This window comes from Sceloporus undulatus, chromosome 4, assembly GCF_019175285.1.
Source record: "Sceloporus undulatus isolate JIND9_A2432 ecotype Alabama chromosome 4, SceUnd_v1.1, whole genome shotgun sequence".
Lineage (NCBI taxonomy): Eukaryota > Metazoa > Chordata > Lepidosauria > Squamata > Phrynosomatidae > Sceloporus > Sceloporus undulatus.
In genome coordinates, this window is record NC_056525.1 from 6,091,624 (window position 1) to 6,115,488 (window position 23,865).

A 23,865-nucleotide genomic window follows, 5' to 3' on the forward strand; every position below is an offset into this window, starting at 1 on the left:
CAGATGGATAGCCATGCCCATCTGTCATATCAAGAACAACTGAATCCATACCCTCCAACTGGCAAAGACCAGTCCGGCCAGAGAGAGGAGGAGGAGAGGAGCTGCTTGGCAGCCATTGTGAGACCGTGTGCTTGTTGCTGAAGGGGCGGAACTTCTGTGAGTCACATCTGTGAGTCACAAGGGGGCGGAGCTAGCAGACTAGCTTTATATAACACCTTCCAGAGCCTTCCAGAACAGTCCGGCCAGAGAGAGGAGAAGGAGAGGAGCTGCTTGGCAGCCATTTTGAGACCGTGTGCTTGTTGCTGAAGGGGCGGAGCTTCTGGGAGTCACATCTGTGAGTCACAAGGGGGCGGAGCTAGCAGACTAGCTTTATATACCACCTTCCAGAGCCTTCCAGAACAGTCCGGCCAGAGAGAGGAGAAGGAGAGGAGCAGCTGGGCAGCCATATTGAGACCGTGTGCTTGTTGCTGAAGGGGCGGAGCTTCTGTGAGTCACATCTGTGAGTCACAAGGGGGAGGAGCTAGCAGACTAGCTTTATATACCACCTTCCAGAGCCGCGCACCTAATGGCGCACGAATTTTAAATTTTAATTTTCTTTAACTCAACAATTCTACTCAAGTGGCATCAGGTTAGAATCAGATATTGAAACAGAACCTTGCCTTTAAGTGTAAGATAGCAGCCAGGACATTCCTTTAAAGTAGTATTCCCAGTAGATTGACTGTTATATTCATTACTAAAGACTTTGCAGTATGGACAACGAGGGATCTGCTGCAGTCACCTGCAACTCTTGTGGGATGTTTCTCTTCTTGCCTACAGAAGTGGAGAACTTCACATGCACCAAGTGCAAGTTGGTAGCACTCTTGGAGGAGAAAGTGCAGCAGCTGGAGTCCAGAGTAGCTACACTTCAGCATATTAGGGAACAAGAAGATTTCCTGGACACAACAGAACTAACGATCTTGGATGAATACCACGCAGAGGAAGATGCTAGGGTGGAAGAGGTCACTTGCCATACACAGGAGGCAGACAGCTGGAGGAATGTCACAAAGAGAAGTAAGCCAAGAAGGGATTGTTCTGGGAGCTTGCAGCTAGAGAATCGATTCGAAGCTCTTTCCCTTATCAAGGAGGATGAAGAAGAGCAGCATGGACAGACTTCAGGGACAGAGCAGGGGAGCCTGAGAGTCCCACCTGAGGGAACAGTCGCTGCTAAGCCTCGTAGGAGGCGTGTGGTCGTAGTGGGGGACTCCTTGCTGAGGGGTACAGAAGCAGTGATTTGTAGGCCTGACAAGATGTCTCGAGAGGTGTGTTGTCTTCCAGGTGCAAAGATCCGTGATGTGACAGAGAGACTGACAAGACTGGTCAAGCCTACTGACAAATACCCCTTCCTTTTGGTCCACGTGGGAACTAATGATACTGCAAGACACAGCCTTCAGGACATCAAAAGGGATTACGAGGCGCTTGGTAGGAAGTTGAAAGGAATGGATGTACAGGTGGTCATCTCGTCTCTTCTGCCAGTTGAAGGGCATGGTCCAGGAAGGGAGAGGAAAATAGCAGATGTGAACAACTGGCTCCGCAGATGGTGCCGCCGAGAAGGATTTGGATTCTTCGATCATGGGCTGCGGTTCCATGAGGAGAGACTTCTTGCAACAGACGGGTTGCATCTCACGCCAGTTGGAAGAAATATTTTTGCCAACAGTCTCAAGAACTTGATCAGGAGGGCTTTAAACTGAGTTCCGAGGGGAAGGGAGACAATATTAAGGAAGGCGAAAGGGATGGCAAAAATAGTCAAACTGACATAGAGGAAACAAGAAAAAAAGTGCAAGGACCCAACAGTGGGAGGCAAAAAAACTTGCACAGGCAGCAAGTAAAAAGGAACTATGGTCTGCGATGTCTCTACACTAATGCACAGAGCATGGGAAATAAGCAAGATGAACTCGAACTCCTAGTACAACAAAGCAAATATGATATAATAGGCATCACTGAAACCTGGTGGGATGAGTCTCATGATTGGAATGTGGAAATAGAGGGGTATAACCTTTTAAAGAGAAATAGGCCAAGTAAGAAAGGAGGAGGAATAGCACTATATGTCAGAGATATTTACACCAGTGAAGAGATCCAGGACATCAATCATGGAAGCCAGGTGGAGAGCATCTGGGTAAAAATTAAAGGGGAGGGAAACAACAAGGATGTTACGGTGGGAGTCTACTACAGACCCCCAAGTCAGACGGAGGAATTGGATGATATCTTTCTAGAACAGATGACCACACAGTCAGAAAAGAGAGATGTAGTAGTGATGGGTGACTTCAACTATCCTGATATTTGCTGGAAGTCAAACTCAGCAAAATCCTCAAGGTCTAGCAAATTCCTCACTTGCCTGGAAGACAATTTCATTGTCCAAAAGGTGGAAGAGGCAACAAGGGGGTCAGCTATTTTAGATCTGATCCTAACCAACAAGGATGACTTGGTTAATGGGGTGCAAGTGGTGGGATCATTAGGTGGAAGTGACCATGTTCTCCTGGAGTTTGTAATACAGTGGAAAGGAGAAGCCAGGCATAGTCAGACACGCATCCTAGACTTTAGGAGAGCGGATTTCAGTAAACTTAGAGAAGTATTGAGGGTGATTCCATGGTCAGAAATACTAAAAGATAAAGGAGTTCAGGACGGATGGGACTTTCTCAAAAGGGAGATACTGAAGGCACAATTTCAAACAGTTCCAGTGAGAAAGAAAAACGGGAGGTGTCTCAAGAAACCAGGATGGATGACTAAGGAACTTTCAACTGAGCTGAGTTTGAAACAGAACATGTATAAGAAATGGCAAAAGGGGGAAATCACAAAAAAGGAATTCAAAGAAATAGCAGGCATTTGTGGGGTAAAGTCAGAAAAGCTAAAGCGCAGAACAAACTCAGGCTTGCTAGAGAGGTTAAGAACAATAAAAAGGGCTTTTTTGGATATGTCCGCAGCAAGAGGAAGAAGAAGGAAACGGTAGGGCCACTGCGTGGAGAAGATGGCAAAATGCTAACAGAAGACAGAGAAAAGGCAGAATTACTCAACACCTTCTTTGCCTCAGTCTTCTCAGAAAAGGAAAAGGGTGCTCAACCTGAGGATAATGGAGCAGAGGACAGAATAGGGGAATTTCAGCACAGAATAAGTAAAGAGATAGTACAGGAATACCTGTTTAACCTAAATGAATTTAAGTCTCCGGGACCAGATGAACTCCATCCAAGGGTATTAAAAGAACTGGCAAATGTAATATCGGAGCCATTGGCAATAATCTTTGAAAACTCCTGGAAAACAGGAGAGATCCCAGCAGACTGGAGGAGGGCAAACGTTGTTCCCATCTTCAAAAAGGGGAAAAAAGAGGATCCCAACAATTATCGTCCAGTTAGTCTGACATCAGTACTAGGAAAGATTCTGGAGCAGATCATTAAACAGAGAGTCTGTGAACATCTAGAAGGCAATGCCATAATCACAAAAAGTCAACATGGGTTTCAGAGAAACAAGTCATGCCAGACAAACCTGATCTCTTTCTTTGATAAAATTACCAGCTTGTTAGATGAAGGGAATGCTGTGGATATAGTATATCTTGATTTCAGTAAGGCCTTTGACAAGGTTTCCCATGACATTCTTGCAAACAAGCTTGTAAAATGTGGATTAGACAAGGTAACTGTTACATGGATTTGTAATTGGTTGACCAGCCGAACCCAAAGGGTGCTCAACAATGGCTCCTTTTCATCCTGGAGAGAAGTGACCAGTGGGGTCCCACAGGGCTCTGTCCTGGGCCCAGTGCTATTCAACATCTTTATCAATCACCTGGATGACAGAATTGGGAGCATACTTATCAAATTTGCAGATGACACCAAATTAGGAGGAACAGCTAATACCCCAGAGGACAGGATCAAGATTCAAAATGACCTGAATAGACTAGAAAGCTGGGCCGAAGCTAACAAAATGAAATCCAACACGGAGAAATGTAAGGTATTGCACTTAGGGCGGAAAAATAAAATGCACAGATATAGGATGGGTGACACCTGGCTGAATGAAACTACGTGTGAAAGGGATCTAGGAGTCCAAGTAGACCACAAGTTGAACATGAGTGAACAGTGTGATGCGGCAGCTAAAAAGGCCAATGCAATTTTAGGCTGCATCAATAAAAGTATAGTGTCTAGATCAAGAGAAGTAATAGTGCCACTGTATTCTGCTTTGGTCAGGCCCCACCTAGAATATTGTGTCCAGTTCTGGGCACCACAATTCAGAAAGAACATTGAGAAACTGGAGCGTGTCCAAAGGAGGGCGACAAAAATGGTGAAGGGTCTGGAAACCATGCCCTATGAGGAACGATTTAGGGAGCTGGAGATGTTTAGCCTTTAGAAAAGAAGGTTAAGAGGTGATATGATTGCCCTGTTTAAATATTTGAAAGGATGTCATGTTGAAGAGGGAGCAAGCTTGTTTTCTTCTGCTCCAGAGAACAGGACCCGGAACAATAGATGCAAGCTACAGGAAAAGAGATTCCACCTCAACATTAGGAGGAACTTCCTGACAGTAAAGGCTGTTCGACAGTGGAACACACTCCCTCGGAGTGTAGTGGAATCTCCTTCCTTGGAGGTCTTTAAACAGAGGCTGGATGGCCAACTGTCAGGGATGCTTTGATTTGGATTTCCTGCATGGCAGGGGGTTGGACTGGATGGCCCTTGTGGTCTCTTCCATCTCTAAGATTCTATGATTTTATGATTCTATGGCCTGTTACAGACTGCCAAAATAAAGCTGCTTGGGGTCTCTTTGGAGGCATGCTGTTTAAATGATGCATGCATCCTAAGAATCCAGAAGCTGCACCAAAGCTGTACTCCAGTGCTTAGGAATGGAGTGTGGCTTTGGCACAACCTCCGGACTCTTAGGACCCATGCATCATTTAAAGAGCATGCCTCCAAAGAGACCCAAAGCAGATTTATTTTGGCAGTCTGTAACAGGCCAATGATTAATCCTCCGTTGTCCCACTTTTTCTGTTGCTTTCAAAATGTCCCAGTTTCTGTCTTCACCTCCCAATTTCCCCCTCAGCTCACTTCTGTTGCTGTGAACTGAGTTCAGAGTGCAACAGTCATTTGGACTCAGTTAATTTAGTAGTGGGGAGAGGACGAAAGGCAGAGAAATTTCCTAGTTAGGTCCAACAAAAGCAAACTGTTGCAGCCTCTCCTAGTTTGTGTGTTCTTCCTCATTAATAACCTTTGCCATCTTGACCCCACTCGGATGTTGCTTGGCCACACATGCTCCAGTTTTCAGTTGGAGGGTATGCAGAATCTAGTGGCATCAACAAACTGTCTTTTGCAGCCCACTGTATCCCATGAGTTAGTTTTGTGATGAATTCATTTTTAAAAGGTAACTTGCTGTGCTCTTGAAACAGGATATGTGTGTATCTGCCAGCATCTCTCTTCCAGCGCCACATGGCAAATGAATGGACTTTCTTCCATTCAGCTTTCTTCACTGTCCAGCTTTCATATGCAAAAAAAAAAATTGGACACACAGTGACCAGGAATATTATTGTGTGCTTTCAAGCCATTGACAGAGGGGGTTTGCCATTGCCATCCTCCAAGGCTGAGAGAGTGTGACTTGCCCAAAGTCACCCAGTGGGTTTTTACGCTTGAGCGGGGAATCGAAACTGATCTCCAGAGTCATAGTCCAACACTTAAACCACTACATTACTACTCTTGCTCTTTTTCAATACTATCTATTCTAACCCTTTTTGTCGCAGAGAGGTGTGAGCTGGATCTGGTTGCTCACTGATAAGAGTACAGCCATGATCTTTGCACATGACCAGAGGCTCTCTTTTCTCTTTTTACAATTCATTGTTCCAGGCTGTCCCTCTTAGCTCAAACCCAGCTGCTCAGCTTAACCATGAAGCACTTGGCCCCTGCCACTCATTCTGCCATCTCCGTAACCACATCCTCATCATTTTCAAATGATCAATAATGGCTCACATTTCAAATTTCTTCCCATCCCCTGTGTTAGCTATTATATTCTGGGTTTCTCCTGTTTCTTGCCAGGTTGCCACGTGACCTCCAGGTAATTCAGGGGGTGAGGGTGAGTCTCCTTAGGCATACATCAGAGCATCCCAAAGTGGCCGCCTGCCGTTCTCCATTCAATTAATTGATTTTCTGGCTGTTTTCTTTTCCGGAATCGGATCCATGACCGGCCCCTTGTTTGCAGCTCCTTTATCGCAAAAGGCCAGGAATGGAGCTGGTGAGTGTTCCTTTGTCCTTCCTCCCAAGGGGGACCTGTTGTGTCTGGATGCAAACACATCAGTATGCCAGTCAGAGGGCTGCTGAAACCCTGGTGCAGTCAGTCTGGTACCCAGAAAGCATTTTTTACCATGTTAAAAAAGGAGGAGGCAGAAGGTGTGGGAAGAAAAGGTAGGAGTGAACAAAGGAGGCCCTACACTTTAAAAAGAAGATTATTTCTCTTCTTCTACAGCTCCCAATCTTTTTAGCTGCATCTACAGTGAAAACTAATGCAAGACCTCTGAAAACCTCTTTTAATTGCTTTGCCTTCTGTTCTGCAATACAGCCAGACATTTCCCTCTAACCAGCTTCTAGAGCTAACCATCCCTTAGATCAGTGAATTCCACTACTGTGGTACCTGTCAACTGTTTGTTGGTCTATACCTCCCATCATCCCCAACCAGCATGTTTTGTCAGATGTGGTGGGAGATTTCTTTCTGCCATAGGCTGCATACAGATGGCTCCTCTCCTGGCAAAACAGATATGGAGATTGTGTCCAGATGGGGTTGGGCTGCAATTCCTACCATTGCTCTTAGCAAGGAAGGATGGGAGTTGCAGTCCAATCCCATCTGGAGGGACACCATTCCCACCCTGGCCTTAGATCAGGATTCAGAGTCATGTGGCCTTCCAAATGTGATTGGACTGTAACTCCCAACAGTCCTGGTGAGCATCACCAGTGGTGAAGATGCTAGGAGTTGCTGTCCAATGTCTTGTATCTGATGAATCTGAGTGAAGTCCATAAAACCTTGCCCTATTTTATTTGTTTATTTATTATATTTGTTTATATTTTGCCCTTCTCCCAAAACTGGGACTCAGGGCAGCTTACAACATTTAAAAAAAACATACAGTTAAAAACACACAAAAACAGTACATTAACATAAGATTCAATTACTACAATAATTAAAACAAATGCAATGCTAAAATATCAAATACTTTAAAAAGATAAAAATGCTTAAAATACATTAAAACAACATACAGTTGACCCTCTGTTTCGCATATATTCAAGCCCCATTGTAATGTAGTGTAATGGCCATGGAAGCGCATGAGCGCACGCCTTGGGCATGTGTCCCATTATTTTCCCCCTGCCGTATGTCCCTTGCGCATAAGCGAGAGACATGGTTTCTAGAACCGCGAGAATTGAGGGAGGCCATTCTTTAAAAGCATTCAGTTTTGAATGCCTGTCTGAAGAGGAAGGTTTTCGCCTGTCGGCATTCAGTATAAGCTCCTGCTGTTGACATTCAAAGCCCTCCATGGACTGGCCCCTCCTTACTTATCAGACCTTCTTTCTCCTCACCTTCCCACCAGGGCCCTCCGTTCTGGTAGTCAAGGCCTGCTGTCACAGCCCAGGATTTCCTCTGCCCCATCCCGGATTCGCCCCTTTTCACTTGCTGCCCCTCACTCCTGGAACCTTCTTCCCCCACAAGCAAGAGCCATCACTTCTTTAACTAGCTTCAAAACGGAGTTGAAGACCATCCTGTTCAGAGAAGCGTTCCCAGGCATTGCATAATTGTCGCTTACTATCTGATGTTCTTTTGTTGCCTGTTTATCGAACCATTTCCTGTATTGCTATGTATTGTATATGTATTGTCCTACTTGAGAGTATGTATTTTCCCTGGATGAAGATTAACCTTCCATTTTGAAGCCAAGCCCTCCTTCCAGTCCATCTGCTTTGGTCCAGGCCTCGGAGGTAGAGAGGAACTGCTGGATCTCTTCCCTCTCCCTCCACCACTCCCTTCTCCTTCTGTGTCATGTCTTTTTAGATTGTAAGCCCGAGGGCAGGGAACCGTCTAACTAAAAAGATTGCATGTACAGCGCTGTGTAAATTTACAGCGCTTCATAAATAAAGGTTAATAATAATAATAATAATAATAATAAGAAGAAGAAGAAGAAGAAGAAGAAGAAGGCCATCATAAAAGATGCCATTCTGGTCTCCCTGGGCAGGGAGGTCCAGAGTCTAGGGACAGCCACAGAAAAGGTCTTCTCTCTCATGTCTCCACCAACTGTGCTTGAAATGGTGGTGGGATGGAGAGAAGGGCCTCCATTGAGGCTCTCAGAGGCTGGACTGGCTCATATAGGGAGATGCGGTCTGCCAAATAGCCTGGACCTGAGCCATACAGGGCTTTATAGGTCATCAGTCTAAGTTGCCAGTACTTTGAATTGTGCCCAGAAACAGACTGGCAGACAGTGGAGCTGTTTCAACAGAGGTGTTGTGTGCTCTCTATAACCAGCCCCTGTTAGCAGCCTGGCTGCAGCTCTTTTAACCAGCTGAAGTTTCTGAACACTCTTCAAAGGCAGCCCCATGTAGAGTGCATTACACTAGTCCAAATGTGAGGTCCTAGAATGAACCAGTTAGAGCCCATCCAGACAAGAAGAAAAGTCCCAGGTTTTATTCTTGTACAAATTGAGCCACATGATGTTTTCACCTTCTTAAAGTATCCCCAGGGAACACCAGGTATTATCAAGGACTTTTCATTCCCACTCCCCAGGTCAGTTTAAATTAACTATTTTCCAAAATGAAATATTTGTGTTAACTGGTTAAGATGGCCACTGCCATGAAACATAACAACTCCCTCCCCCCTCCCCCCAGAATCCAGATTCAACAGAGCTCAAGTAAGGGAATGAGGAATGTTGGCAATAAAAGAAAATGATCCTAATGCTTAACTAGTGTAATATTGCTAAAGCACTTTAACGCTTTGACTATGAAACTCCTGAATAATAATTAAAAGGGGCTCAGCGAAAATTGAAGAAAGCCAGTTTTTGAAATGTTGCCAGCGTCCAGGTGTGACGCGGGATCGCTGGGAGGGGGAAGAACCCAGAATATTTCAAGAAAAAGTTTGGATGCAAAACCATGAATATGGAGGTAAAAATCAAAGCAAAAAGAACTGGAAAGGATGCATCTGCACGGTGGAAACAATCCACTTTGACACCACTTTAACTGCCATGGCTCAATGCTATAGAATTCTGGGAATTGTGGTGCCAAACTACAATTCCCAGAATTCCATAGCATTGGGCCAAGGCAGTTAAAGTGGTGTCGAACTGGATTACTTTGGCCATGCGGATGCAGCCAATATCCCAGTATTTTCAGGGACTTTTTTTCTTTTTGGACAAGCATGTTGTCTGGATTCCTTTATGGCTTAAAACTTTTGATGGGCCACAAGAGTCCCACCTCTAGTGAAAAACAAACTTATTACCGGGGAATAAAATGCCAAAACAATACATGATAAGTCTCAGCATTTGTCTGGGCTTTTGTCTCTTCACAATAGTCTCCCTCCCACTTGGCCAACCATCTCCTGCTCTCCTCCACCCTGCGCAGACTTCTCAATTGCTAAACAGTCTGTGATTAAAATCACGTCTCAGGGATGCTCCAATGGAGAAGATCCTTTTCACTTATTCCTCTGGTTAGACAAAGCTCCTCTCTCTTCTCCACACAAGCAGGAGGGAGGTGGTACCACCACCCAGCAAACAAGCCCCTATTAAGGACACATGTTCTCAGATCAGCTCAAGAGATGTCTTGGCAGGAGGGGTGACCAGATGAATGTGGCTTTTGCATCTGGGGGTGGGTGGGAAGCAGGCTTGTTCTGGTACCGAAATGCCCATCCAATGTCATGCTCCTCTGAAATGGATCCAGAGATGGATACTAAAACGTGACGTCAAATGAGAGAGAGCACAGCTGGTGAAAGAAATCAGCATGTGCCAGGGATCACAAGTTTCACCTCCTGCAAAAAGATGGGTGCAATCCTGAATTCTAGGGCATTAATCTCTCTCAGAAGCAAGGAAGTTGCCACACTAGCTATAGGGTTGCCAGGTCTTTGGGAACTGGCTGAAATCACATGGAGGTGTTAATGCTTCTCCAGGTTTCCAGGTAGTGAGATCAATTTCAGGGGAATCATAGAATTGTAGAGATAGAAGAGACCCCAAGGGCCATCCAGTCCAAACTCCTGCCATGCAGGAAATCTCAATCAAAGCATCCCTGACAAATGGTGATCCAGCCTGTTTAAAGACCTCCAAAGGAGGAGACTCCACTCCAATGAAGAGTGTTCCACTGTCAAACAGCCCTTACTGTCAGGAAGTTCCTCCTAATGTTTAGATGAATCTCTTTTCCTGTAGCTTGTATCCATTGCTCTGTTCTCTGGAGCAACAGAAAACAAGTTTACTCCATCCTTAATGTGACACCCCTTCAAATATTTAAACAGAGCTATTATATCACCTCTTAACCTCCTCTTCTACAGGCTAAACATCCCCAGCTCCCTAAGTATTTCCACATAAGGCATGGTTTCCAGGCCCTTCACCATTTTAGTCACCCTCTTTTGGACAAGCTCCAATTTGTCAACATCCTTTTTGAACTGTGGTGCCCAAAACTGGACACAGGATTTTAGGTGAGGACTGACCAAAGCAGAATATAGTGGCACTATTACTTCTCTTGATCTAGACACTATACTTCTATTGCTGCAGCATAAAATCGAATTAGTCCTTTTAGCTGCCTCATCACACAGTTTACTCATGTTCAACTTGTGGTCTACTAGGACTCCTAGATCCCTTGTACATGTAGTCTCGTTCAGCCAGGTGTCCCCCATCCTATATCTATGCATTTGGGGTTTGGGGGTTTTTTCCCCCTTCCTTTCTTTCTTTTTTTCCCCTATGTACAGTGTCTTACATTTCCTCTGGGATATTAGTTATTCCTCCTAATTTGGTGTCGTCTGCAAATTTGATAACCATGCCCTGTATTCTTTTATCTAAGTCACTGATAAAGATGTTGAATAGCAGTGGGACAGAACCCTGTGGGACCCCACTGGTCACTTCTCTCCAAGAAGTGGGGAGAAGAAAGCAAACTCTGGGATCTATTGAATTCTTGTATTTGTAGTTGAACAAGAGACATAGAATTCTTTTATGTATTCCCCTGGATGACATCATCATCATCATCATCTTATTTATTTTATTCATAGAATCCTGCCCCATTCTGCCATGCAGGAATCCACCCTCAAAGCACTCACGAGAGAGAGCTTAAAAGCCTTCAAAGAAAGAGATTCCACCACATTCCAAGGCAGTGTCTTCCACTGTTGAACAGCTTCTAACCATCATGAAGTTCTTCAAATGTTTAGGTGGAATCTCTTTTCCTGGAGTTTGCTTCCATTTCTCCATGTCCTCATTCATTATTAATTTATACCCCTCCTCTCCTCCAATAATTGGTCTCAAGACTGGTTGACAACATATTAAAAACCAATACAGATTAGAAACTATACAAAAACATCAATGAAGTGTAACTATAGAAGTATATCAAACAGCGGTTAAACACTGTAACTTTTAAAACATTAAAATTCATTAGGAGACTATATACAGATCATTAAACAGCATTGCACAGCATTAAAAAGCCCATCCCAGTCAGTTTCTAAAAGCCTGACAGCATAAAAATATGTTTTGTTTCTGACCAAAGGTTAGCCAGGATGGAACAATCCTGGTCTCCCAAGGGAGAGAGTTCCAAAGTCTGGAACAGCCACTAAGGTTGCAGCCGCACTGCAGAAGTAATGCAATTTGACACGACTTTAACTCTCATGGCTCAATGCTGTGAAATTCTGGGAAATGTAATTTTGGGAGATATTTGGCCTTCTCTGTCAGAGGGCACTGGTGTCACCACAAACTTCAATTCCCAGGATTGCACAGTATTGAGCCATGGCAGTTAAGGTGGTGTCAAACTGGACTATTTCTGCAAAGCAGATGGAGCCCAAGAAGGCTCTTCCCTTGTTCCCACTTATGAGCCTGAGAAGGTGATGGGACAGAGGGATGTTTTTCAGATTGTATTTTGGCACAGCGGTTGGTTTAGTATTCTGCTTTAGCTTTACTTTAATTTTTGACATCAGCAGCTCACAGTCTGTGCCACAATCTGCTGCTGGTCTTGGTTTTGCAAAGAGAATGCAGCTTATCCATCTTCTTCTGCTAATTAGGTAGCTTAGTTTAGTTTTATATTGGCCATCAGATGGTGTCTGTGGAAAGACGTGCCTCTTGGTTTGCTTGAAGAATGTGGTTGCGATGAACAAACTGCTGGCCTTGTAAAGTTCAATCTGTCGCTCTCCTGTTTCATTTCTTGATCCTAAGACAAATTTTCTTACGATCTTTGATCTCTGTTTCCAACTTTTGCATGCCAATCACCTTTGATTAACAAGAGGCTAACTAGAGCTCTGATGCCACAACAAACTACAATTTCCAGAATTCCATATCATTCAGCCATGGCAGTTAATGTGGTGTCAATCCAGATTATTTCTGCAGTGTGGATGCAGTCTTAGGACTTTATCACACAGGGAAAATCAGGGAAAAGCGGGGAAGGTTGAAAATTGTGCGATCGCAATGATCATTTTCACATGCCGTCGCAGTTAAAGAGGACTTATCCCGGCAATATACAGGTAATAGCCAACAACAAATCATTGATGAGGAAATCCTGTGAATGATTTGTTTCTGGTTATTGCCTGTTTATTACTGGGATAAGTCCTCCTTAATCACAATGTCATGAGAAAATCTTCACTGCGATTGCGCAATTTTCACAGGCTAATCCCATGAATGATTTGTTGCTGCTTATTACTGTTTATTGCTGGGATAAGTCCTCTTTAATCATCATCACAATCGCACTATTTTCATGGGCAAATGTCCATTTAAACCCCTGTTTTTTCTTAATTTTCCCTGTGTGATAATGTCCTTAGTCCTGAAGGGAAGGGAGTGAGAGGCTTTAGCCTCTGGAGAAAGTCATGAGTATGTCAAAGGACTCATGTTGCAGCAAAAGTAAAGTATGATGTGCAAAGGCATAGCAACAGAGGTGATTATTACCCCCCCATCTCTTCCTGTTGGCACAAAGAATTTGAAGCTGTTAACATGCTTTTTAGAAAGGACAATGCCATAACTCTCAACTTGCAAGCGTGCCTGGGGTTTTTAGGCATAAATTTGGTACGCTAAGCTGAGCTGCAGAGAGGACTGGGCTGATGTATGAAGGGAAGGAATAAACGTTGAGGCCCAGACAGGACAAAATGCGTGATTGGTCTTCCAATGGCTTTCCTCCACTTTCTGAAACGCAAGAGAAGAAAGGGGGGCACAATGGTTATGAATCGATGCAGGAGGCTGGGAGGGGTCTCCAGACAGTGGTGGTTGGGAAATAGCATTTGACAGATGTTCTTACAAACTGGTGCAGAGGGGCTACCATTCCTCTCCCCCCACCCCACCCTGTGAGTATTCTGCAAAAGTAAAAGTGACCCCAATTAATACCTTAAAAACTAAGGGGCTTATCGCACAGCTTTGAGGCCTAATTCAGGCTGCATCCTGGTCCTATCGCAAGGCTTTTGTCTCCCAATCCGTCATCCGAGTACAGCCTGGCTGCAGCCCGCATCCCTTAATGCGCTTTGGTGGCCATTTTTCAAAGTCAGGAACCACACAGGAAAACACCGTCAAAGCACTCAGTTTAAAAGCTTCCAAAGAAGGAGACTCCACCATACTTGGAGGCAGCATCTTCCACTGTTGAACTGCTCTTACCCTCAGGAAGTTCTTCCTAATGTTGAGGTGGAATCTCTTTTCCTGTAGCTTGCATCCATTGTTCTGAGTCCTATTCTCTGGAGCAGCAGAAAATAAGCTCACTCTATCCTCAATATGATATCCTTTTAAATATTTAAACCTAGCTTTCACGTCACCTATTAACCTCTTCCTAGCTGGCCTGCAAACCTCAGTAGGTCTGCAAACCGTCACCTCCTCCTTGTACAACCTTGCTAGCCCATAAATCGGAGTTCCTGTCCTTGAATAAACCACCCCGTGTCTTAAAAAGCTATTTATCTCTGATGTCAGATACGATTGGCTTGGTTCAATTGGGAACTTCGGGGGGGGGGGGCAAATTAGTCTGGCTGAATGGCTCAATTCCATTCTCCAAGATATTCTGTGCATGATCAGGTGCAAACCTCATCCTGTCCCCTTCCCATTTCTGAAGCATGGCATCTAAAGTTGCTACCAGGGCTAAAGGCCTGTGTTTGCTTGGTATTGGTGAGGAGGAAGCAGGAGAAGAGTGATTATTTTGTGGCACCACAGCCAAAGTGACCTCAGAGAAGAAAAATGGTACAGTCTGTGACTCTCATATGGGGCTGGGCAATTGCAATGGATCTGGGGCCCATGTTTTTGCCCCTGGGTTCAACAAAGACTGCCAACACTGCCAAATAAAGAAAGCTGGAAGTCTATTCCTGGTTTTGTAAAGTGCAGGGAGATGGTCCAACATGGTATAATGGTTTGAGCATTGGACTACAACTCTGGAGGCCAGGATTCGAATCCCCACTTGGCCCTGACAATCTACTGGATGGCCTTGAGCAAGTGACAGACTCTCAGCCTCAGAGGAAGGCACACACATCTTGCCAAGATAACCCTGTGCTAGTTTCGCCTTAGGGTTGCCATAAGTCGGAAATAATTTGAGACTACAGAACAACAAGAAATTGTGGGAGGAGTATATTAACCAGTGTAACCTCCCCCTCGCCACCCAATTAATATTAATTTTTAATTTTATGTTAAAATATTTCTCTCCGGATGCAAGGATCTGAGGGCCAGGCACAAAAAAATCAATTCAGGGGATCATTGACCATCGATAAAGGCATAGATGAATTGTGGCTCTTTGGAGCTTCTAGGCAAATCCATTTCCCCTCTTTGGGAGGTGATGCTGGAAAGAAAGGGCATTTGGGGGAATCTGGAAATGGGGGGGGGGGGGTCAAGGGCCATGAAGACAGCCTTGGAAGAGCACAAACCACCCATTCTCTGTCCTCATAGGTCCCTTTGCTGCTGGGCAATAGCTAAAGTTAGGATGCTCAGCCTGTGTCCAGAGGAAAGTTGCTGCTTTGATGCTGCAACACTTGAAAGGATTGCAGAGAAATTATTGCTAGAGGAAGGAGAAAAAATCCCAATTGTCTGATTGTTTGGAAAGACTCTTCCCCAATTAGTAAGGGGATGTGTGTAAATGGCTGACTTGCAATTGTGTGTGTGGAGGTAAAGCCACCCACCTGTCTCTTGTTTTTCGGAGGATGAGTAATAAATCATACCCATCTGCAATCATTCCCCCCCCCCTGTCTGTCTCAGTTCTTTTCCCCCTCCAGCCATGCAGTCTTTCCCTGCTTCTCTGTTTCCTGTTTATTTCCTGCAAGGAGCATCTCATCTCCTTCCTGCCTCCTTTGCCTGCTGCCAGGCCCAACTCAGCTCCCCAGATGGGCTTTGCCTTGCTTTTCAAAGGAAGCTTGTCTCCTCAGCCCTGTGTTGTGTGCCAGAGGGAGAGCAAAAGAGAAGAGAAAGAGATGGGGGTGGAGGCCATGTAGGGGGCTGGAGGAAAGGATGGAAGCATTCAGTTCTATTGTGGGGAAGACAGCCAGGAGTGGATGGCAGCTAGAAGGAATCACAGAAACCTAGAGTTGGATGAGACCCCAAGGGCCATCCAGTTCAATTCCTTGCCATGCAGGAACTCACAATCAAAGCATCCCCGACAGATGGCCATCCAGCTTCTGCTTAAAGACCTCCAAAGAAGGAGACCCCACCATTCTCTGAAGAAGTGCGTTCCACAGTCGAACAGCTCTCTCTGTCAAGAAGTTCCTTCTAATGTTGAGGTGGAATCTCTTTTCCTGCAGTTTGCATCCATTGCTCCATGTCCTATTCTCTGGAGCAGTAGAAAACTTCCTTCTACATCCTCAATATGACATCCCTTCAAATACCTAAACAGGGCTATCATAACCTCTCTTAACCATCTCTTCTCCAGGCTAAACATACCCAGCTCCCTGTTTTCCAGGCCCTTCACCATTTTGGTCACCCTCCTTTGGACACGCTCCATCTTGTCCACATCCTTTTTGAATTGTGCTGCCCAGAACTGGACACAATATTCCAGGTGGGGCCTGACCAAAGCAGAATGCAGTGGCACTATTACCTCCCTTGATCTAGATACTATACTTCTGTTGATGCAGACTAGAATCATCTTGGCCTTTTTAGCTGCTGCATCACACTGTTGACTCATGTTCAACTTGGCAATGAGTGCATCAAAGTTTTCATCCTACTGTTTCCAGAAGCTGCCCAATTTGCTCAGCCCTCTCCCCTTGACCATTCCTTTCTCACCTGACAGAGAAGAGCCCTGAAAGGTCTCTCTGGGAACAGGAAGAGGAAGGAGCATTTTCTGCAGGCTACTCTGTCCAACTGAGGAGTCGTTCCCACTGGGTATTTAAGCCGAATCGCGAATCAAGTCCAATCCGGATCGAGAATTCGATTAATCGGGGTCGTCGTTCCCACTGCAAAGCATGTCTTTTTATGCGTGTCTTTTTGGCAAAAGACCCGCTGGAAAAGTAGTGTCAGAAAAACCCAGGGTTTCCCCCTCTGCTTTGCTTTATTGCAAGAAAATTTGGTTGAATAAGGATCGGACTCAAATTCAAGTGGGAACGATGTCCGTATAATCCAATTGTTGATTCGTTTTAAAATGTAGTGGGAATGACCTCTGAGTGTGTTTGTGTGTGTGTATACATAGCATTCTCCCCCTCTTCTTCTCCCCTCCTCTTCTTTCTGCTTCCTTCTATTTTTCCTTGTGCTCCACTTTTCACTTTTTTCTTTCTCATTCTGCTTCTTTCTCTTTTCTTTCTTTCTTCCTTTTTCTCTTCTGTTTCTTCCCCCTTTCCACATCTTCCTTGCCTTCTACTTTTTTCCTTCTTTTCTTTTTGTTTTTCTTCTTTCCACTCTTCTTTTCCTTCTGCTCCTTCTTGTTGTCCTCTTCCTCCTTTCTTTCTTTCCCTGCTTCCTCTCCTTCTTTTCCACTGCCTCTTCCTGCTTTTTCTCCCCCTCTACTTTTTCTCCCTCCTTTCTACACCTTCTACTTCTCCCCCTTTTTCTCTTCCATCTCCTTTCTTTTGTTGCTCCCTCCCTTTCTTTTCCTACTTCTTCTTCCTCCTTTTTCTCCTCCTCCTCTCCCCTTCCTTCCTTCTCCTCATCCTCTTCTTCTTTTGGTTCCCCTTTCTTCCTTCCTTCCTCCTTTTTCTCTTCCTTCTTTTCCTCCTTCTGCTCCCCCTTCTACTTCCCCCTTTTTTTCTTCTCAGTCTCCTCCTCATCCTTTTTTGTCCCCTTATTTCCCTCCCTCCTTGTCCTTCTCCTTTTTTCGTCCTCCCCACCTCCTCCTCCTCTTCTTTTTCTGGTCCCTCTCTTCTTCTTCTTTCCCATTTTTCTCCTCCTTCCCTTATTTTTCTGCTCTGTCTCCTTCATCCCCTTCCTTTTTTGTCCTCCTCCCCCTTCTCTCCTCTGTCTCCTTCCTTCCTTCCCTCCCTCCCTCCTTTTCCTTTCCTCTCCCCTCCTTTTTCTGGTCCTTCTCCTCCTTTCTTTTTCCTTCTTCTTTCCCATTTCTTTTTCTGCTCTGCCTCCTTTCCCTCCTCCTCCTCTTTTTCTTCTTCCTTTTTTCTCAGTCTTGCACTTCATCCCCTCAACTCATCTCCCTCTTTTTTTCCTAAGCAAGGGCCAGGAGAACTACAGAGTGGGGGAAAGAAAAAGAGAAAGGACCCCAACCCTTCCAGCCCACCTTAAGAAGAAGGAGAAGAAAGGGAAGGAGAAGGGGGGCAAAAGCACCCCTGTGCGGCTGATGCCAGGCAGGCAGGGGTGACCTTACCAAAAGCAGTAGCAACAACAAAGCAAGTTGGCAGGGAGGGAAGCAGGGCCACCAAGGCTATAACATACCCCCCAGGTTTCTTTTCCTCCGATTCCTGGTTCCAGCTTGCTTTTGCAAAAGGAGAAAAGCAAGAAAACTCCCTGGGAGGGAGGGAAGGAAAGAAGGGAGAGGGAAAGAAAGGGAAGGAAGGAGGGAAGGAAGGAAGGAAGGAAGGAAGGAAGGAAGGAAGGAAAAAGAGAAAGAAGGGAGGAGGGAAGGAAAGAGAAGAAAGAAAGAAAGGAAGGAAGGAAGGAAGGAAGGAAGGAAGGAAGAAAGGGGGGCCCTAAGGTTGCAAGAAGCAGTTCTTTCAAGCTGGTCCCTGTGCTCTCTGCCCCCTGTCCTCAGTCCTTTTCTTTGCTCCTGAAGTGGTCCATTGTTGGCTCCTGCGAAGAAGGAGCGAGGCTGCAAGAGAAAGAGAAAGAGGACAGCGAAGCAGCAGGAGCCAAGGAGCAGGCGAAGTCCAAGAGACTGGCAAGGGCAGCCTGGCATCGGCTGCCAAGGGCTGCAAAAAAGGGGGCGCGCACACACAACACTGTCTCTCCTTCTTCTCGCCCAGCGTTTGGAGCTCCCGTTAGAAGGCTGCCCTGCTCTGCGGCAAGGGCTCGGTGGGCATCGCAGCTGGCATCCCCTTTTTTTCTTAGGAGACGATTTTCGGAAGAGGCCTGGAAGAGAGAGGAAGAAAGGGGGACAAACCTCTCCAAATATAATATAATATAATAATAATAATAATAATAATTAAACAGTGCTCATCCCCCTCTTCTTTGGCATGTGAGTGATCGAGCCCCAGGGTCTTTGTGTGCCAAGGAGGAGGGCTTTTTTAGAGTGCCACCCTCCAAAAATAAGCAGAAACTCCCCTTAGGAGTGGAGCAGTATCCCTGCGCTGCGCATCAATGTTCTGCCAGGTAAGTGGGCGCACGTCTCTCTCCTTTCCCCATGCACTCTCTGGGTGTGTGTGTGGTGTGTGTATGTTATGTGTACGTGTCTTGCCAGACGTGCTCCAGGCTGCTGCTGCAGAGTTGGCCAAAGCATCCTTTTCCCCCTTCTCCTCCAACCCACATCTTCTCCCCCCAAACACATTTTATTACTATTATTAATATTAATAATAATATTATTGACTTTTCTTTCTCTGATGCCTCCAGGAAAGGGAAGGAAAGGGTGGCAAACTTCTGATTCATCAGCTGGTAAAAATAGGTTGGGGCTGTGCTTGGCAGCTTTTCTCTCTCTCTCTCTCTCTTTTTTTTTTTTTTTTGGCTTCCTCGCGCTTCTCTTTCCCCCCCCCCCCTTCTCCTCCTTTTTTCTTCTTCTCTCCCCCACTCCCCTCCTTCTGCTTTTCTTTTTCCTCCCCCTTTTCTTTTTCTTCTTTTGGGTCTGGCTTCCTCCTTTTGGGGATGGACTAGTGATGTTGCTTGCCTTGCTTTCCTTCCCTCCTCCTCCTCCTCCCTGAGTCCTTTGCCCTTCACACAGCAAAAGAGGAGAAGAAGCCTTTGCAAAGCATCTCTCTTTGATTCTGGTTTCATACAACTCTTTCTTTATTTTTCCCTCCCTCCCTTTTTTCTTCCTTTCGTCCCCTTTTCCCCCTCCAGTAGCAAACCACCATGGATGCTTGGGGCATTTCTTCTTCCAGAGGTCTCCTGACTTACTGCTTGATGCCACTGTTCTTTTCCAGATGGCCAGGTAAGTGTCTTACCTGTTTGTTTGTTTTTTGTGGAGGGGGGGCATTTGTTTGTGTTTTCCAGCAAAGGAAGCAGTCCCTTGTTTTGACTTTGCTTTGATCCCCCTCCTTGTTGTTGCCTCCCTCTGCTTCCTTTGCTTTGCTGGCAGACCAAAACCTCCCCTCTTGTGTAACAGGCAAAGGCAAAGCATTCTTGTTTTTCACAGCTTGGTTTTTGGGCTGGTTGCCCCATGTGCATGGATTTGCTTTTTGTGGTTCAAGGGCCATCTTTTGGAGCAAGCACAGAGCTGGTGAGTTGTGGGGATCAGGCCCCCCAAGCCTTTTCAAGGAAGCTTATGGGGAAAAATCCCTCTCCGCCAATGTACGCCTACGTTTGGTGCTTCGCTGTGTGCCCTGGCCTGTTCTTTTGGGTGCCAGGGGATTTCTGAAGGCGAGGAGAAGTGCCAAGTGTGGGAAAGGTGGAGGAAGAGCTAGAGGTGAGAGTGGTGTGACCCTAGTGGAGTCCATCTGGCATTTACAAGAGGAGGGGCCCTTTTTGCAAAGAAGGTAACAGAGAGGAAAAGGGCTGGAGAGATAAGATGCCTTATCTTGTGAGTTTCTTTGACATCCTTCTCCTTATCGAAGAAGGAGGAGGTGGTGATGATGATGGTGGTGATAGGGATCTCTGGCACTTATGTAGCTTTCTAACTGGCAGGGAGCATTTTGTGTACATGTCTTTGCAACTCCCATATAAGGTGGACTGGTGTTTCCCCTATGTTGTTTTGCTGTTCATCGCTGTCAAGTCAAATTCAGCTTGGGACCACTCTGTGAATGAGAGACCTCCAAGTCACCCTGTCATCAACAGCCCTGCTCAGGTTTTGCTGTAGTCTATCCATTTAGAATACGGTCTTTCTCCACCTTACCAAGCATTATTGTCTTTTCTAAGTAGTTTTGTCTTCTCCTGTCAAAGGTATGACTGCCTCACTCCAGTGGTTTTGGCTTCTAGGGAGCGTACAGGCTTGGTTTGCTCTTGAACCCATTTATTTGTCCTTTTGGCAGTCCCTGGGATCCACAGAACTCTCCTCCACCACCACCTTTCAAATGAGTTAGTTTTCTTCCTATCAGCTTTTTTCACTGTCCTGTTCTCACAGCCACAATAGAGAGTGGCAAGATTATAGCAGGGAAATCCTGACCTTGGTATTCAATGAAATTGACTGCCAGCATTGTACTTGGGACTGTTTCAGCAGCAGACTGCAAAATGGTGATAAACCTAAAATACGTAGTACCCAGGGCCTGCATATTTTAGGGTTCATCTCCTCTGTTGGCTGCAGACTTTTTATTCAGGGGCAATACCCCACCCAAGAAGGGCTCAGTCTGTTGTCAAAGTGCCTCTGTAAAGTTATCTGGAGGGTGCCTTCTAGTTCTGGAACTCATGTTGAAGGTTCACCAAAGGATGAGCTCAAGGGTGTTTAACAAGCATTGGACGATTTTGCTTTTCCGTGTGTCAATCAATAAAGGTCACAGCGTTCATGCACAAGGTCACTATGTTCATGTCAGAGACTCGCAATGTTCCTTTTGGGGACTACAACTCCCAAAATGGGCCTTCCAGCTGGCTGAGAGATTCTGGGTGTTGGAATGGCCCAAACATTTCCAGGTTCTGCTGCATGTGTTGTTTTGCTTCACCTAAAATAAGGCAGAAAGGGTTGAGGTTGTATATCCCATTGCTTCCCATTGTGATCCATGGATGTATATACACTTCCAGATTATAACAGGTTGATACCACTTGTACTGCTATAATTCTGTTCTGTGGAATCATGGGATCTGTGGAGTGGTGAAGGACTTGGAATGCTCTGCTAGGGGAACAGACTGGATAATTCTATGTTCCACCTGAAACTACAAATCCAGGTACCTGTAGGACAGAGCCAAGACTGTTGAAGTGGCATCAAACGGTTATAGTTGTGTGGTGTTAATACTCTTCACCTTTCTTTAAACTGGTGGCTCTATCCATGTAAAAGTGAAAGGTTGGTGCCTTGGCCAAGGCTACAGAAAACAAGATTTTGGCCGAACTATGCCTGACGTAGTACTTGGATCTTTTGCCTCTGACTTAGTGTACTTGTGAGGCTTGGATTTTGTTATTGTGTGCTTTCAAGTCATTGCAATCGATGGCAACCCTAAGACGAATCACGGGGTTTGCTTGGCCAGATTTCTTTAGAGGGTGTTTGCCACTGACTTCCTCTGAGACTGAGAGAGTATGATTCACCTAAAATCACCTGGTGGGTTCTTATGCCCAAGCAGGGATTTGAATCATGGTCTTCCAGAATCCTAGTCCAGTACTTAGACCAATACACCATGCTGGCTTACACTACCATGAATGTTTAAAATCCATTTGTAGTCTAACTGCTGGGCTAGGATTCTGGAAGACCATGGTTAAAATCTGTATTTGGGCATGAGTTCTGATTCTTAATAGCTATGTGTGTTGCTGTTATTTTAATGGCCTGGTTTTCTTGAAGAGGACCTCCACCCTTCTTTCAGCAAAAAATCCACAGGCACCTGCATTTGAATGCAACAAGGCCTTTCTCTGACTCTCAGTTCCCCATCTATACAATGGGAATATTTGTTTCCTCTTCTTTTACCTGGCACTTGTCAGGAACGACAGGTTAATTGGAGAACTGGCTTGGATCCAGCTGGCTGCCTTCTCTGACAATTGCCCAAAGGCAGTAGGATATCCTATACATGCTGGCCTGTCCTTGTCGAAGCTTTTTCTTGGAAAGTTTTCAAACAAGGGACTCCGCCGCTTCCTTGGCATTTTGAGAGCTGCCCATCCGCCTGTAGCTAATTGGCATCGTAGGCTAGTGACTCTGTTGCCGTGCAGCCCCACTTAAAGATGCTTAATGTTTGGATTAAACCTTTTAGGGGGAGAAGAGGATCCCTTTTGGACTGAAGGATGGCTCAGCATGTGAGCCTTCCTGCAGAAATGACATTTCCCACTACAAATGTCTACCTGGCACACAAGTATGTACAGTTGCCCCTTGGAACTTGCGGGGGATACATTCTGGACCCCCCTGTGTGTTCCAAAACTTGTGCATATTCTGGCCCAATAGGCTTGAATGGGGTGCATGCATGTGGGGCGCATGCCCATGGGCGTGCCCCCCATTGAGGTTAATGGTGGTCATCCCTCCACGGATTTTCAAGTAGTGTATTTCAAGTCCACAGATTTGGAGGGACGACTGTATACTTTTTTGGGGTTAGGATGCACCATCTTGATTCTGTTATGACATCCGCTATGTATGGGTAAAGTAGTGGCTTGAGTGTTGGATTACCAGTCTGAAAACAAGGGTTCAGTTCCCAGCACAGCCATGAAATCCATTAAGTGGCCTTGGGCAAGTCACAATCTCTCAGCCTCAGGGGAAGGCAATGGCAAACCTCTGAACAAATCTTGCCAAGAAAAACCATGATAGGTTCACTGTAGGGTTGGGAAAAGTTGAAAATGACTTGAAGGCACATGACAGTAGACAGCAGCAGTGTTGTGTTCTCGTTGTACATACTAAAGATGTAAATCCTCAAACCTTTCATTCTCACGTGAGGGGATGAATAAGTAAAACAGTATTTCCCCCTATGAGAGAGAGAATAATCCTCCACAGTACAGGTTGAGTCTCCATTATCTGAACTGCTTGGAACCAGAAAGGTTTGGGATTTTGGATTATTTCAGATTTTGGAATATTTGCATATAATGAGATATTTTGTAGATGTGACCCAAGTCTAAATGTGAAATTCATTTCTATTTTGTATACACATAGCCTGAAAATAATTCCATACATAGTCTTTCTAATAATTTTGTGCATAAAGCAACATTTGTGTCAATTGAACCATCAGAAAGCACAGGTGTCACTATCTCAGCCAAACCATGTGAACAATTTTGGGTTTCGGAGTATTTCAGACTTTGGAGTCCAGGGCAAGGGATGCACTATCTGTATTCCTGCACATCTTTGAACATCCTGATGTGTGTTTGTGTTTTCTGGGGGTGGTATTCTGTGGGGAAAAAGATGCATTTTCTTGAGCAAAAAAAATCTGCCTTCTGTGCAGAAATCAGGTTTCCTGCAAAGGAAAACAGTGTGCAGGAAACCATTTTTCTATACAGAAACAGGTTTTTGTGTGAGAGGGAAAACCTATATGTTTTTCCTCACCAGTGTCATAGTCTTTCCATTGGTGTTTCCTAATTGTTGGGAAGCCTGTTTTCAGACTTGGGAATGAATAATTTCAAATTTAAACCACCATCCCACTTCCCCA

At 45.2% G+C, this 23,865-nt stretch overlaps 1 protein-coding gene across 3 annotated transcripts in view; it reads left to right on the forward strand.

Annotated features, from left to right (window-relative positions):
- Window positions 1–23,865, forward strand: part of LOC121929286 (tyrosine-protein phosphatase non-receptor type substrate 1-like) — a 199,844-nt gene that overhangs the window by 15,658 nt on the left and 160,321 nt on the right. Inside the window, exons 1-2 of one of the 3 annotated variants that reach the window (XM_042464674.1) lie at window positions 18,722–18,829; window positions 19,514–19,601. In XM_042464674.1, the coding sequence (XP_042320608.1) occupies window positions 18,818–18,829; window positions 19,514–19,601 (100 nt within the window). In that variant the 5' untranslated portion in view covers window positions 18,722–18,817. Of the gene's footprint in view, window positions 1–18,721; window positions 18,830–19,510; window positions 19,602–23,865 lie in introns of those variants that run through there. The other 2 variants (XM_042464675.1, XM_042464676.1) reach the window with 2 other exon arrangements.